The 17,853-nt window shown below is 37.9% G+C and overlaps 1 protein-coding gene across 4 annotated transcripts in view; it reads right to left on the bottom strand.

Moving 5' to 3' along the window:
* LOC150091364 (ralBP1-associated Eps domain-containing protein 2-like) overlaps positions 1 to 17,853 on the bottom strand; it is a 303,767-nt gene that overhangs the window by 142,909 nt on the left and 143,005 nt on the right. For all 4 annotated transcript variants that reach the window (XM_090383441.1, XM_090383448.1, XM_090383421.1 and 1 more), the window contains exon 8: positions 2,162 to 2,248. In XM_090383441.1, coding sequence (XP_090239567.1) covers positions 2,162 to 2,248 — 87 coding nt within the window. The remainder of the gene's footprint in view (positions 1 to 2,161; positions 2,249 to 17,853) is intronic.

Here is a 17,853-nt window from a genome sequence, read left to right on the forward strand (position 1 = left end):
TGTAAACATTAGAAGGAAAGGAATGAACCACAATGGTTCATTACATATGAATGATATAACTTTAATGAATGAAAACAATGAATTAATGAATCACAAGAATGAAAATTCTCATTCCTGTGATCACAACATACGGTCGGAAAGCGTTGTCAGCTTCAGGAAGGAAAATCGTTTTGAATATTTTCGTTAGATTCTTTTAATTGCGTTAATTTGATTTTTAATTGTTTTAAATTGATTTGTATTGTATTAAATTGATTATTTAATTATTTATATTTTACTCTAATGTACCGGTAAGTTGTCGATTTTTTTCGTTTTTTCCGTTTTAATTTCTGGAGGGTATCATACGGAAGTGTTCTACGCACTATATTGAGGTAAACTCCTCTTATTATTTTACTAATATTTTTCATCTATATTTACACATGAGAAATTTTTTTGGGTTGGGTTGGGGATGCCAGAAGTATATCAAGCTATAGAGAGCTAAATGATTTTGTGATAACTGAGAGGAAAGTGGAAGAAAAATTATAAAAGTTGAACATAAATAAGGCGGCTGGGGCAATGGAATCGATTCAGTTATATTAAGAGAGGTAACAAAAGAGTCAGCAAACTTTAACTATAATTTGGGGCAGGTCCCAATGGAATAGAGATTTATGAATGATATATCCCCAATTTAACTAAGGGTGATCAATGGGTGAAGTGAAATAATTGCATACTCATAAGCCTGACTTCTGTTTCGGAGATAATAATAGAGTTACTGATTAAAGAAACCATTCAAGACTGTCTAAACAGGAATGCATTTATACAATAGTAACAGTATCAATTTGTTAAGGGGACAATCTTGTCCAACCAATCTGATTAGATACTATGGCACAGTAACAAAGGAACTGAATGCAAAAATTTATCTTGATATTACATGCCTAGATTTCAGAACAACTTTTGACAGTGTTTCACATAAAAGACTTCTGTACATACTGAAGCAGTGTGGCATTAGGACAAGTTTTGTTTGTTTGGTTTTTAGGAGCATTAGCAACTAAGGCCATATTGCTCTGTGGATATGCAGTGGTCATTCCCTGACCTTTCCGCATCCTCCGTATTTGGTGGTCACGAGCTCGAACCCCGGTCTAATCAAGAAGCGTGTGCTACGCACTGCTGCTCCTGCCCACCTGGCTACGGAGGCGCCTTAGGACAAGTTACAGTTATGGATAAAGAGATGGCTGAATGGGAGAAAAGAGAGTGGTTATCAATAGGCACTGCTTTTCTTAGAAGACGTTATTAATGGAGTTGCCCAGTGGTGGGCTCAGTGTTGTTTTCAATATTTTAATGATATTGATGAATGCATATTAGGCTTAATATTAAGCTTGCAGATGATACAAAGATTAAAAGGCTGGTTAATGACAGCAATCAGGGTATTTACTGCAATAAGATGTAGGAAAATTAGGAAGAAATTTAGATTAGCTGAGAAGTGGCAAATGAAGGTTAACATTAACAAATGAAAAGTATTGTGTGTGGGCTGCATACATGGTAGTGAAGAATGAAAAAGACCAGGGGGTAATTGCACTCTAACAAAATTTTCTGATCAGCAGACAGGCTGCTAGGGATTCTATCAAATGATATAGAGGAATTTTGTCAGCAGAGACAAGAAAGTGATTATTCTGTTGCATAAGAAACAGTGGTTAGACCGCATTGTGAGAACTGCATGCAGATCTGGAAAGCTCACTTTGGGAAGGATGTGAATCTGTTGGAACAAATGTAGAGAAGGGCAATAATATTAGTAAGAACAAAATAGTTTTCTTACCAAGAAAGAGTTCAGCTTTACAAATTGCAGAATCTGGAAACTAGGATCCTGTGAGGTATTTAAGGCTTTGAAGAGATTAAGTTAAATGTTGATGGCATCCTTCCTCTTGTTTAGACAACACACGAGAGAGAGCATAAATTAAAACTGAGGAAACATAGCTGTATAACAGATATGCAGAAATTTGCTTGCAGCCAGTGGGTAGTTGACTGCAGGAACAAACTTCCATCTGAGTTTATGGAAGTGAGTAGTTTGAATAAATATAAAGAACTAGACAAATTATTAGTTGGTTTGGAAGTGATCTCCTCCCACTTCCATGCCATATAATATTAATTTATAAAATGAAAAATCAAATTTCAAGGACATATTACTAACCTGATTTACAGAAGACATGGAAAACCTAAGACCCCCTGCTCTGGGAGATGAGGTACAGCTATTGGGTGAGGTATTAAATCTGGTCCACTAAATAAAAATATTCAAAGTTTTTAGAATATGGATTTAAGGGGAGGGGGCATCACACCTTATAATAATTGCACACATGACAACTTTTAGAAATCAAAATCTAGAAAACTTTTAGTGCAGGTTTGTCTGCACTAAAAGCTTTAAACACACACACACACACACAAAAACAAACCTTTAGAATGAGCTTTCATTACATACCCTAAGCTTCAATGCTGATTTAAAAGCTGACATTTTTGAACAGTAAGGATTTTTTATAAATTGAGAAAAAGGAAAATGAGTTTATCCAAATAATTTGTATATATTTTTATTATAATTGGATAAAATTCAATAAGATGAAGAAAAGAGAATAATATTAATTAATATAAAAGTGAAAATTTATGCAGACTGACCAGATTTTTTTGCCAGGAAAAAAAATCTCAGTAGGAATGCAAGAAATTACCTTTCACATTTATCTTAGATCCTAATTTTTAGAATTTACCAAGCATATTTTCATAATTGACATCTTTCTTGTTTCCTGAGCGGTTCAAAACAATATATCAAGGCAATCCACATTTCCTTTTCAGCTACAGTCCTCTTGCAAAGAAAATACCCTTTTTTTTTTTTTTTTTTTTTATTTGTTGGCACATCAGCTTCTGTGGCCATAATGCACCTCCCAAAGTTTTTGCATTTTCTACTTTGATCCAAGCCCGAGGGGGGATTTGAACCCGCGACCTTTGGGTTGCCAGGCAGGCACTTTACCCACCCGGCTAGCCCGATCAGCAAGCTTCCTGTCAAATAAAGTTGTAAACTGATTGCAAAGATATCAAAGCAATTGTCATCCTTGTCTAAAGTGGTTCATTAAAACTAACTGGATATGAAATGGAGGTAACAGCACTCTGTATAGTCACTGAATCCTAGTCCACTGATGATTTTGTACTCCACTGTCTCAATCACATGTGAAGCATGGCATTTTGAATATTGGCACAACTATACACGTGATTGGTTGTTTTGTCTCTATAAAGTAGCCAGTTATGGATTTTATTCATCACCTTAAGTGAACTAAATGAGTAATTGGAACAGAAGCATAAATGTTCTCCCTTATGAAACATTTATGACACATGTTTTGGAGGAACTGATGAACAGTCTCCACTCACTTAGTCCTTGTACTGAAATCACTTACCTAATAACATGTTGGGCCACCTTCTGCCATGATAACTGCTTGCACAACGCACAGAATTGCCTCCACAAGACTTCAGAAGGAATCCTCGGGTATCCGGACAAGATGGATTGAAGGATGTCCCAGAATTCGGCAATGTCAGGGGAATTTGGCAGAGAGGGTGCATTCAATGGAGATGAGAAGACCCAGTGATGTCCATGAAATCTTTCCCTAAATCATGATACCACTGCTGTCAAATATGCACCTGTCCACTAGCATGATGATGGAGCTGGAACATTGATTTATCAGACCAAGTGAAGCTTTCAGTTGTCCAATTTCCAGGAACAGTGCTCCCATGCCCAGTGAAGGCGAGGTGTCAATGATGATCAGTCAACATGGGCACACGAACAGATCATCTATTCTGTAGGTCTATCTGCAAAAGCATCTGCTGGATGGTGTGCTTGGAAATGCTTCTGTGTGCACTGATTGTAGCCTGCTGTTAATTGAGTGATCATGAACTATCTGCTGCCCCAAACAGCACATGTCAACTGCCATTCACCTTAACTGTCAACCAGTGGCACTTTCCCAATCCTAGCATTATGGGTGGTGGCACGTCCCTCTTTGGACCATTCACACCAGCATTATGGCAGCCCTCAAACAGCCAACAAAGCCTGCTGTTATTGAGATGCTTTTGTTCAACCTCACTGTTGAACAAAAGCCGAGAATTAGGGTTGAATTTGAAAGTGTCTGCAATATTGCCCAGACACCATAGAAGGGAATACATAATGAGAGCCTTGTCGATCAATTCGGCCCTGGAAAGAATGTGCAAGGCTCAAGAGGTAGAATTTTTTTCAGCCTGGACTGTACTTGTTAACAGGAGAGACTGCTTCTATAGGGATGGGATACACTTAAATAGAAAGGGTACAAGAATGTTTGCTGATGCTATCGAGGCAGTGTTAGGTGGGTCGGAAAACTGCTAGCTTGGGGGGGGATACAAGGACTAATAGTTTAACAGTAGCCGTAGGCAGAGGTGAAAGTGATTCTTGCACAACTTCTATTAGAATAAGTAGCGACCTGGAGCGTGGGGTGTTGGGAGTTTCAGGGACAGATGGCAGTCATCCTGAAATAGGTGGGTATATGGGATGTGTTAGGGTAACTAGGAATAGGAGCATGTATACCAATGCTAGAAGTATAGTAAATAAATATGATGAATTTGAAGTGTTGGTCAAGACATCAAAGGCGGATATTGTTGGAATAGCAGAGACGTGGTGTCACACAGATATAAGGAATGCTGAACTGGAATTTGGGGAGTACAATGTGTACAGAAAGGATAGAAAGGGAGGAGGTGTTATGCTGTTGATTAAGAAAAACATAAAATCAAAAGAAGTGCATCCAGTTGATATAGATGAACAGTGCACTGTTGAGTCAGTTTGGTGTGACATAAGCACTGCAAAAGCAAAAATAAGAGTAGGAGTGTGTTTTCTGCAGCAGCATGTTCGAGAGGCAACCAGAGAAAGTAATACTCTTGATTTGGTTATCAGCAGTGATCATTCGTGTATTAAGAATTTTCAGATAAAGGAACCACTAGGTGGCAGTGATCACAGTGTACTGATGTGGGATTTACTTAAAGATTTAATTACCATCGGGGGTAAAGGAAAGGGTTTTTGCTTCCGTAAGGTGAGTACAGTGCTCTCGCAGTTTTTAAATTCTATACAGTGGGATCAACTCACGATGTTACCAACAGTAAATTCTAAGTGGAAAGCATTCAAGGAATTAATCGTGAATGCTACTAAAAGTTTCATACCTATTAAGAAATGTTGTTCAAGGTTTAGGCCTAAATGGTTATCAAATGAGACTCGTAACAGAGAAGAAAAATGCATGGGATGCATATAAATTATTAAGCGACTCAGAAGCCTATGGCAGATATAAGCTAGTCTGTAATCAGGTCGCAAAGGAGGTTAGGCAGGCGAAGGCAGATTACGAGAAATCCTTGCAAAAGACGCTAAGAAAAACAGCAAGGACTTCTTTACTTATATAAACTCTAAAAGGAAGGGGATGAATCTGATTGGTCCACTTTATATCGATGGTTCGACTGTTGATGATCCTGCTCAGATAGCAAACAAACTGAATGAGTATTTTGCATCTACATTCACACATGAGGAATTATTAAGGTTTGAAAATGGCAGAAGGTTATCAAATTGTAGCAGGATACTTAATGATTTTGTAATAACTGAAAGCAAAGTGGAGGAGAAATTGTTGAAGTTAAATATAAGAAAAGCACCTGGGGTGGATGGGATCTATCCAGTTATATTAAAGGGGGCGGCAAAACAACTAAGCAAACCCTTAGCCTTAATTATGAGAGCATCCTTGGAGTCAGGGGAGGTTCCCACGGACTGGAGATGTGCAAATGTATCCCCAATTCACAAAGGGGGATCTAAGGGTGACACGAGTAATTACAGACCAGTTAGTTTAACTTCTGTTCCTGGTAAAATAATGGAGTCACTGGTTAAAGATGCATTGCAGGATCATCTAGACAAGACTGCAGCAATAATTCAGACACAGCATGGGTTTGCTAAGGGAAAGTCTTGTCTAACAAATTTGATAGGATATTATGATGTGGTTAAAAAGGAACTGGATGCAAAAAATAATTTTGATATCATATATTTGGATTTCAGGAAAGCTTTTGACACTGTTGCGCATGGAAGACTATTGTACAAATTGGAGCAGAATGGTATTAAGGGTAAGTTGCTACAATGGATAAAAGGATGGTTAAGTGCGAGAAGACAGAGGGTGGTAATCGATGGGTGCTGCTCTTCGTGGACTAATGTTATTAGTGGAGTCCCACAGGGTTCGGTGTTAGGTCCACTGTTGTTTTGTATATTTATCAATGATATTGATGAAGGTATATCAGGCTTAATGTCGAAGTTTGCAGATGATACAAAGGTTGGCAGGGTTGTTAATGACAGTAATGGGCAGAGTGCTACTGCAACATGATCTAGATAATTTGGGCAGATGGGCTAAGAAGTGGCAACTGAAGTTTAACCTTGGCAAATGCAAATTACTGCATATGGGTAGAAGTAACCCCAGAGAAACGTACCAACTGTGTGGTATTACACTTAAGGTGGTAGAAAACGAAAAAGACCTGGGAGTAATTGTGCAGTCAGATATGAAGTTTTCTGAGCAATACAGACAGGCTGCCAAGGCAGGTCATGGGGTTTTGTCAATGATATATAGGAATTTTGCTAGCAAGGAGAAGGAGGTGATTGTCCCTTTGTATAAGGCAATGGTCAGGCTACGCCTTGAGTACTGCATACAGGTCTGGAGGCCTCATTTTAGGAAGGATGAAGATTTACTTGAGCGTGTCCAGAGAAGGGCAACAAGAGAGGCTTAAGTTCTGCGAATTGCAGTGGCTGGAGACTAGGCACCTGTGCGGTGATCTGATCGAGGTGTACAAGGCCTTGAATGGGTTGAGCCCGCTGAATTCTGATGAGATCCTTCCACTTGTTCAGATTACGAACCTAAGGGGGCATAAATTCAAATTAAGAAACGACAGATGTAGAATAGATTTGCGGAAATTTGCCTTTAGCCAGCGGGTGGTTAATTGCTGGAACAAACTTCCATCTGTCGTTGTGGAAGTTGATAGGTTGAATAAATTTAAGGAGGAACTGGACAGGCATTTGGAGGGAATGGTGTGATTTTTTTTTTTTTTTTTTTTGGCTGATGCTGCATAAGCTCATACACTTGCTTTCTTGCATCACATGCCACTACTACTACTACTAGTAGCACTTCAAATCATTCTCTGTTCAAACTTGGTCAGGTCCTTCCTTCCCCAATTATTAAGAATTTGCACTAATGAAGTGACAGGCAATACCCATGCTTCCCTGGTCAGTGACATCACTCCTAGGTGCCATGCAATGTGTCCCCTCATGGAGACGGGGTGGTTATAATGTTTTGGCTCATGAGTGTACAGCGCTCCTAAGATACACATTAACCTTATATGGAAATCCTACTACAATAGACAAGTGTATCTTCTTGAGAAAAGCATGTAATGAACTCCTCCTTATGGTATTTGTACAATGAAAATGATGTCCCTGGAGAGAGTAGAATTTCAGCTTGGTGCCTTGATCCCAGGATCACTGTAAAAGATTTTGAAAAACCCAATTCTTTTTCCAAACCATTTAACTAATTTTGTGTGAGCGTTGTACTTCACATGCACTTCATGCTGAGAAGTCATCGTCACTATATACATTGCATTCACAATCTAGAATTATAGAGACCATGACATTTTTTATTTTTAGTGATACAGCCTAGCACAGTGGTTCTCAAAGTGGGTGCCACTTACTCTTTATAGGGGTGCCGTGACGTCAAATTTAGCACCAGCTTACATCATGGCCATCTCTATAAAAGGTCGTTGATTTTCATGCAACCATGTAAATTAGAAGTCGTCATGAAATAATTGCTGACTGCATCACAGTGTTTATGTACATACACCTACATATACGGAATAGCCGAACTGTGTTGTTTCAAGTATACTGTATTTGAAACAGCACAGCGCCGCTGCAAATGCTCGTACTTGCTTAGCGGATCTTATCCCTTAGCCCTAAAATTAATAAAATTTCAAAATAATTTTGTATTTTTAATTTACATTTAAAATTTTTAATTTCCGTATTTCCCCATATATAAGACACTCCCGTGTATAAGACGCATCTTAATTTTGGGGCCCGAAATTTGAAAAAAAAAAAAAAAAAATGTATTACATAAAGTTATTGAACTCAAGTTTTATTCATCATAAAATTCATACAACTCATCACTGTCAAAACTCCCATCCATTAGCTTGTCCTCATCTGTGTCTGATAACAAATCACTGTCTTCATATATTGCCTCGTCCTCAGTTCCATCTATGGCATTTGAAATGCCACACTTCTTAAATGACTTGACAACGATCTCAATCTTGATATTATCCCAGGATCTTTTCACCCAGGTACAAACTTCTCCTATAGTTGGTTTCTTCACTCTTCCTGCTGATGTAATTGTCTCCAGAAGACTTCATCCATTGGTTCCATTCGTCTCTCATGGCAGCTTTGAAGGGTTTGTTAATCCTGACATAAAGTGGTTGGAGCTGGGATGTCAAGCCTCCAGTTATGACAGCAAGTTTTGTTTTTTGCTCTGCAGCAATCTTCTTTGTATTTTTTGTTATGTGTGCCCTGAACTGATCAAGCACCAATAGGGCAGATTTGCGTAAGAGCCCACCTGATCTCCTGCTCCAAACTTTCTCAAACCAGATCTTCATCCCATCCTGATCCATCCAATCCTTGTCATGAACGTGGACAATCACTCCTCGAGGAATGTCTTCTTTTGGCCTTGTTTTGCGTTTGAAAATCAGCATAGGAGGCAGCTTGGTTCCGTCGGCACAACAAGCTAGAACAACTGTATAATGGCTCTTTTCATGTCCACTTGTCTTCACAGTTACAGTTTTCACCCCCTTCTTATCAACAATTCTGTTACTTGGGACATCAAATTGAAGGAGGACTTCGTCCATATTTGCAATCTGCCCCAACTCAAACTGATGTGTCTTCCAACATTGAATGAAAAAACAATGAAATTCAAGGACCTTCTGCTCATAGCTTTCAGGCATCTTTTGGGTAAGTCTGGTGCGTGTACGCATGCTTATTCCATTCCGTTTCATGAACCTGAAGCACCAATTGTGTCCTTCTTTTAAATCAGTAACTTCTTTTTCATCAGCAATTCTTCTTGCCTCATGCTGAAGCATCTTTGTGGACACAGGAATTCCAATTACCCTTTGCTCTTCAATTCCCTCTCAAAATCAGACCATTTTACTGACTTGCCTCTCATGGCATTCTGCCATGGCGTTTTCAGTAGGGGTTTCTTCTTCCTGTAACCAGTCTCGAATTGTTTTCTCAGTTGAAGGAGGACCAAACTTACATTCAGCAGCACGATTTCCATTCACTTTTGCAAACTGGATCACTTTTAACTTGAATTCAGCACTGTACGAAAATCTTTTCTGAGCCATTTCTGGGCAGAACGTGGCAAAACTTAACCTAATATACCAGTAACAAGTGCGAAACAATGAGTGCAAAGACAAGCGCGAAAAAGCGGGAAATGCAAGTAAAAAAATCTACAACCACTGTACAAGACGCACCCAGTTTTTAGACCCCAAATTTTTCGAAAAAAGGTGCGTCTTATACATGGGGAAATACGGTATTTTAGTTTCTGGATATAAATTTGAAAATGTACTTATTGTTGTAAAAACATTAAAATAAGTATGAAAAAACAATCAAATATTATTTCTTTAATTTTGATTTTTTTCATACAATTTATTATTCTTAGAGATATAGAAATTGTGCATAAAATGCAGTATGAGGCCAATTTTTAAATAAAAAAAAAATTTTGTTTAAAAATCCTGTACCAAAAGCCAAATGTTTTTCTCATGCATTTTTCAAAAAAAAAAAAATTCCCTCATTGCCCTTCCACATGCACCCGGTGCTGGGGTTGCCGGGAATTTTTCATAATGGATTTAGGGTGTCTTCACATTAAAAAATTTGAGAACCACTGGCCTAGCACTTTAGATTAACAAAAATTGCCATCACTCCTTGCTTTTTTGCTATTCCCATGGTCTTCTCTTAGCTTATGCAAGACCATGGGAATAGCAAAAAGCAGGGATTCTTCTTAACTTGACTCCATTTCGTCAAATGTTTCTCACTAGTTTGATGAAATTTGTGATTTGTTTTGGCCAACAAGTTTCATGTTAAAATAAATACAGTATGTCTTTTTTAACAAACTCTGTAATGGCTTTCTTTAACTTTTTTATATAAAAGTACACCCATGTTTCAACACCAGCATTAACGCAATTGATAAAATTAGCATTAGCATTAGCAGAGGCATATGATGCAAGAAAGCAAGCTTATTCAGCATCAGCCAAAAAAAAAAAAATACCACTCCCATTTCACCCCTCCGTTCATTCGAAATACCTGTCCAGTTGAGCTTTAAATTTGTTTAGGCTATCAACTTCAACAACAAGTGATGGAAGTCGGTTACACCAACCAACCACCCGCTGGCCAAAGGCAAATTTCCGCACATCTATCCGACATCCGTCCTTCCTCAATTTGAATTTATGCCCTCTGAGGTGATTATTCTGAGCAAGATGAAGAATCCCATTGGCATTGAGCATGCTCAAACCATTCAAAGCCTTATACACCTCTATCAGATCACCTCGCCGGTGCCTAGTCTCCAGACTCTGTAATTTGCAAAACTTAAGCCTTTCTTCGTAAGAGCAACCCTTTGTTCCATTCACTAATCTTGTTGCCCTTCTCTGTACCCGTTCCAGCAGCTCTACATCCTTCTTGAAATGAGGCCTCCAGACCTGTATACAGTACTTCAAGATGTGGCCTAACCATTGCCTTATACAAGGGAATAATCACCTCCTTATCCCTGCTAGAAAAATTCCTGTATATCATTGACAAGACACCATGAGCTACTCTTGTAGCTCGTCTGCACTGCTCAGGGAACTTCATATCTGCCTGCACAATTACCCCCAGGTCCTTTTCATTCTCCACCACTGTCAGTGTAGTACCGCAGAGTTGATACGTTGCTCTGGGGTTACTGTTTCCCATATGTAGTACTTTACATTTGTCAATGTTAAACTTCATTTGCCACCTCTCAGCCCATCTGTTCAACCTTTCCAGATCCTGTTGCAGCAGCATAGCGTCAGTAGTGTCCTTAACAACCCTGCCAACCTTTGTATCATCTGCAAACTTGGACATTAAACTTGATATCCCATCATCAATATCATTCATAAACACCGAAAACAACAACGGGCCCAACACTGAACCCTGAGGAACTCCACTAATAACATTAGTCCACGTTGAGCAGTGTCCATTGATTACCACTCTCTGTCTTCTGCCACTCAACCATCCCCTTATCAATAGCAGCAATTTGCCTCCAATGCCACACTGTTCCAATTTGTGCAGCAGTCTTCCATGTGCAACAGTATCAAAAGCCTTTCTAAGATCCAAATATATAATATCAAAGTTATTCCCTGCATCCAGTTCTTTTGTGACTACATCATAGTATCCAATCAAATTGGTCAGGCAAGACCTGCCCTTAACAAAACCGTGCTGCGTCTGAGCTATAACTGAATTCTTGTCTAGATGATCCTGCAGTGCTTCTTTAACAAGTGCCTCCATTAATTTACCTGGAACAGAAGTTAAACTAACAGGTCTATAATTACTTGTGTCAGCCTTTGATCCTCCTTTGTGAATTGGGGTTACATTTGCACATCTCCAGTCTATGGGTACCTCCCTTAAGTCCATAGAAGCTCTCATAATTATGGCTAGGGGTTTGCTTACTTCCTTTGCTGCCTCCTTTAATATAACTGGATAGATCCCATCCACCCCAGGTGCCTTTTTTATGTTTATCCTCAACAATCTCTCCTCCACTTTCCTCTCAGTTATTACAAAATCATCCAGCTCACTGCCAATGTTTACTTTACCTACATCATTCTCCTTCCTGAATAACTCCTCATGCGTGAATGTAGATGCAAAATACTCGTTTAGATTGTTAGCCACCTGAGCAGGATCCTCGACTGTTGAACCATCAATATCCAGTGGACCAATCTGATTCATCCCTTTCCTTCTCGAGTTTAAATATGTAAAGAACTCTTTTCTGTTTTTCTTTGCATCCTTTGCCAAGGATTTTTCGTAGTCTGCCTTTGCCTGCCTAATCTCCTTTGTGACTTGGTTACAGACCAACTTATATCTACCATAGGCTTCCATGTCACCCATTAATTTGTATGTATCCCATGCATTTTTCTTCTCTGCCACATGTCTCATTAGTTCATCTGACAACCATTTAGGCCTAAACCTTGAACAATATTTCTTAGTTGGTATGTAAAGCCTGGCAGCCTCCAAGATTAGTTCCTTGAATGCTTCCCATTTTGAGTTTGCTGTTGGTAACATCATCAGTTGGTCCCACTGTATAGAATTTAAATACTGTCTCAGACCATCATAGTCGCCTTTACGAAAACAAAAACCCTTCCCTTTACCTCTGATGGTAGTTACCTCCTTGAGTAAATCCCACTTCAACACACTGTGATCACTGCCACCTATTGGTTCATTTATCTGCAGATTCTTAATGCATGAAGAATCACTACTGATAATGAGATCAAGAGTATTGCTCCCTCTTGTTGCCTCACGAACATGCTGATGTACAAAACAATCATCTAATAAATTCACAAAAGCCTTGCTAGTGTGCGAGTGACCAACCCACAAATTCCAGTCAATATCTGGGAAATTAAAATCCCCCATTATAAGACTCTCTGATTTACTGGCCCACTCTATTTCCCTGTACAATATCTTATTATACTCATCAGAGTCATTAGGCCTATAGCACACTCCTACTCTCAATTTTGATTTCCCTATGCTTATGTCACACCAAACTGACTGGACACTGCCCTGTCCATCTATGTCGACTGGCTTCACTTCCTTGGACTTTATGTGTTTCTTAATTAATAGCATAACCCCTCCTCCCCTCCTGTCCTGTCTATCCTTTCTATACACATTGTATTCCCCAAATTCCAGTTCCACATTACTTATATCTGTGTGACACCACGTCTCTGATATGCCAACAATATCTGCCTTTGATGTTTTGAGCAATACCTCAAATTCATCAAATTTATTTACCAAACTCCTAGCATTGGTGTACACGCAGGTATACATGCACCTGTTTCTATTCTTAGCTACCCTAACACAACCCATGTGTTTACTTGTACCGCAATGACTCCCAGCAGTCTCTGAAATATCCTGCATCTTGTTTTTCAGGCTTCTGCTCATTTCAATAGAAGCAGTGCAAGAATCACTTCCACCTCTGCCAGTGGCTACTGTTAATCTATTAGTCCTTGTATCCCCCCCAACTAGCAGTTGGGGGGTACATTAGCGTGGATTTATTTCTGTCCTTTTTAACTCCTTGCACATCCTTGACAGTGAACCTTTTGGTTACTGTGCAACAATTGTGGAACAAATTTTATTGACATGCCATTTTACTCGAAGTATGCCAAAGTTTTCAGTCAAAATCGTTGGCAAGGCCTAAAGGAGATTTTCCAGTTCATCAGCCATTTCTTAGATGGTTAACTGCCAATCAGAACGAAAATTTTCACAAACTTTACCAACAATTTCATCTCTGCTTGGAGTTGAATGAACATCAGTCATCCTTGACAGCTTTCTGATCATTCCAGAAACATTTCATCCACCGAGGAACCACAGCCTTACCTAAACAAGCGAGAAAAATTATTTTTTTAAAAGAGGAAACCTGTGGAAAACATAGATAAAAGTGAAAAACAGTCAATTACATATCAGAAGGCTACACTTTTCAAACCTCTACCCCTAAAGTCTTACACATCACTCATCAACAAAAAAGAAGGGACTTCCTAGAAGCTTTTCAGAAAGACTATAGAAAAACTATTAACAGAAACACAGGTGGCATTACCATCTTCCAGAATAATGCATAACTGTATTCAATGGAATGCCAAACAGAGCCAATAACAGAGTAAGGACCATTTGAATAACCCACAAAATAACCACAACCTCCAACCCTTTAGTTCAGTTACATTTCCAGACAAAGACATTAGCGAAGACAAATTGACAGTTGTTCAAGCCAGAGGCAACAACAATTCACATGGACAACCCCCCCTACAGCATTTAGCACGAAGAGCAGCAATGAGAAGCCTTAAGTCCAATCAAGAAGGGGCAAACTAAACACCTGACCCTCTCTCTCTCTCTCTCTGCTTCATTATGTTCAGTGCACCATGGTGGAAGGATTGTATGTAATATTTATTCCAGACTGCAGACATCTCAACATATAATTTCATAATTGTATATCTATTCCAATTCTCACAGATAAAGGAACACTGTTCCAGAACACTTGTAATATCAGTTATTAATTAAATTTCTAAATTATGTTATTGCAATACAGTTCAGTGTATATTTTAATCAGATTAGTTATACATAACTATGTCTTTCAACCACCTCATTCAGAATTTCCTGTTTATACTCTGGCATGATCGCCAGGTCAGAGGAGTTTACAATAACTCGTGGATGCAATTGTTAATCATATTTAGCATTCACAGTCCACTCAAAGAGCATGTGCTACTGCACTCTCACTCCTGATTTGACAGCATTTCCTTTTGTCACTTTCATTATTGTTTGTATTTGAAGTAATGCAGTAGTAATCTCACTTTTTCATAACCTCACGAAAAAATTAAATAAGTGAATTACATTACAAAGACAGACCACTCTGAGTGAAAAATAACACTATATATAAAGTAGAATTTTTTTATTATCAAAATTATAAAAAAAAACCCTATGATTCAGCCATTTTTAAATTAAGAAAGTCCTACTTTTCATTTAAAATTCTAACTTCACCTTCTGCATGGCAGTTCATACAGATAAACAATTGCTACTGTTTTGTCAGGAACTATCACCATATTCTGTTTCAATCTCAGCTGACACCACTGAGAAAGGTACAGTATCTCCTCACATGACAAATTGTATAATATGTTAATAAATTCTACTCAAGTCAGTGGGATATATTAGCTTTTTTGTTTGTAAATATAACAAAATGTAAACATACATAACAATATGTACTAAAAATGAATATTAATGTTAAGTTATCACACGAAAAAAAAAATCGTGGTGGTTTTGAATGCAGTACATTAACAAAATACTTGATAATTATTGGTTTCCTATTTTTTCTAATTTTTTGGTCATTTACATAAAAAAAAAAAATGGAATTTACTTCATACGTTTAAATTTTATTTTTCAATATTTTGGTGATTACTTAAATATAATTTGTGACAGTTTCCAAAAAAGGGTGCTTTTTATAACATGGAATCAACTATTCCATTTAAATTTTCAATATCGGTATCACCAGAACTGAAATTGAGGAAAGGCAGTTGTTGAATAGACGTGTGGAAATTTGCCGTTAGCCAGTGGGTAGTTGATTGCTGGAACAAACTTCCATCTGTCGTTGTGGAAGTTGATTGCTTAAATAAATTCAAGGCAGAACTAGACAAACATTTGGAATGAATGGATGAAACGGGAAGAGTTTTTTTGGCTGATGCCGTATAAGCTTGCTTTCTTTCATCGTATGCCTTTACTAATATTAATGCTAACACACAAAGGTATCAATTTTTAGTTTAACCCGTGGGGAGTGAATACAATTATTTTGTATATCAAATGGATAGTACCAAAAAAAAAAAAAAAAAAAAGTATCTCCACCAAAAAAGACTAAATTTCCAACTAGCTAAATGTTTTTCTCCACTTTAATTCTGTGCTCTAGAAATAACTACTGTTTTGTCTTTTTACACACTCTTATTCCACTGCTGTACGTCCTTTATGAGAATTATTTTTTGGTCTTATTCAACCAATTCCTAAAAAAGGTGACAAAAAAAAAAAAAAAAAAAATCCAGGCATCCCTCTCAATTATTATATTGTGCTTACTGCTCCGTTTTCTCCAAGGTATTAGGGAAATCATAAAGTGCCACCTCTTACACCATCAGATCTTCCTCTGATTAATGAACTCCAACATATATTCCATCAAATTCAATCCACTGGTGTAAATATGTCTTATGTTACTAATCTATATAATATTGGTGTAAATACACCATAGAAAACTCTTAAACGAAAAAACTACTTTTGTAGTTTGAAGGGGCATAATTTCATCTGTATCCCATATTGTGCTTCTCCTTCACAATGAGTTGCCACATATTGCACTACCTCGAATAAGTAACGCTTCACCAAAAGAAGACTACTGTTACTTATTCTCGATGGGCACCACCACCACCACCCAGACAGCACCGTTTCAAGGCTTGTTGGCCCTTCATTGGTGGGTAGGTAGGCAGGCACCCTGGCTGCAATACCAGTTTAAGAGTGTGAATATTATATAGAATATATTTTATATAATATTCTATATAATATATGATGCTTTATTGCATCAATCTTCAAACATATTATGCTTTATTGCATCAATCTTCAAACATATGATGCTTTATTGCATCAATCTTCATTTTAATATTATCATGTACACCTTCTGGCATCTGTCATATTGTGTGATTATCTTCTCAACTGGATTGTCTCCAATACAACTGTCTGCAATGTGGTGCCTGCCCACCCACAAATGAAGGGCCAACAAGCCTTGAAATGCTGCCGTCTGGGTGGTGGTGTCCACCGAGAATAAGTAACAATAATCTTCTCTTTTGGTGAAGCGTTACTTATTCGAGGTAGTGCAATACATGGCAACTCATTGTGAAGGAGGAGCACAATATGAGATATAGATAAAATGATGCCCCTTCAAACTACAAACGTGGTTTTTTCGTTTAAGAGTTTTCTATGGTGTATTTACACCAATATTATATAGAATATTTACACTCTTAAACATATGATGCTTTATTGCATCATATCTTCATTTTAATGTTACTAATCTATAGAAAAATTTGAATTGAAAAAGTTTTGAGAAATCCAAACACTTCTTATCATGTTTGGCACAAAAGTCTTCTAAGCAAACAATTGTACAGTCAGATATGAAGTTTTTTGAGCAGTGCAGATGGTCTGCAAGAGTAGCTCATGGTGTCATGTCAATGATATACAGGAATTTTTCTAGCAAGTAAAAGATGATTATCCCCTTATATAAGGTATTGGTCAGGCCACACCTTGAGTACTGTATACAGATTAGGAAGGATGTAGAGCTGCTGGAACGAGAACAGAGAAGGGCAACAAGATTAGTGAATGGAACAAAGGGTTGCTTAAGGCTTAAGTTTTGCAAATTACAGTGTCTGGAGACTAGGCACCTGCGAGGTGATCTGATTGAAGTGTGTACAAGTGTATAATGGTTGGAGTATGCTCAATGCTGATGGGATTCTTACTCTTGCCCAGCTTAATCGCCTGAGGGGACATAAATTCAAATTTAGGAAAGACAGTTGTAGAATAGATGTGTGGAAGTTTGCCTTTAGCCAGTGGATAGTTGATTGCTGGAACAAACTTCCATCTGTTGTTGTAGAAGTTGACAGCTTAAATAAATTCAAGGTAGAACTAGACAAACATTTGGAGCAAATGGATGGGTGAAATGGGAAGAGTTTTTTTTTTTTTTTTTCTGGGTGATGCTATATACGCTTGCTTTCTTGCGTCAATATGCCTCTGCCAATGCTAATGCTAACAATAAGTGGAAAACCCACTATACTATAAAAGAGACCAAGCAAACTAGTACCCAAATAAATAAATCTGAATATTTTCATTCATTGAAGGTCATTTCAATTCTAGTTATCACACTGGCATTAAATAACTGTATTTTCTTGAATAACATTGCTCTGCATTTTGAGAAAAAAAAAAAAAAAAATCACTGATATTTTCTCAGAAAAGGGTTGTTTCTGAATAATTTTTAATGCTGATTTCAAAAATGATTT

This window comes from Mastigoproctus giganteus, chromosome 1 (assembly GCF_048544385.1).
Source record: "Mastigoproctus giganteus isolate SK-2022 chromosome 1, ASM4854438v1, whole genome shotgun sequence".
Taxonomy (NCBI): Eukaryota; Metazoa; Arthropoda; class Arachnida; order Uropygi; family Thelyphonidae; genus Mastigoproctus; species Mastigoproctus giganteus.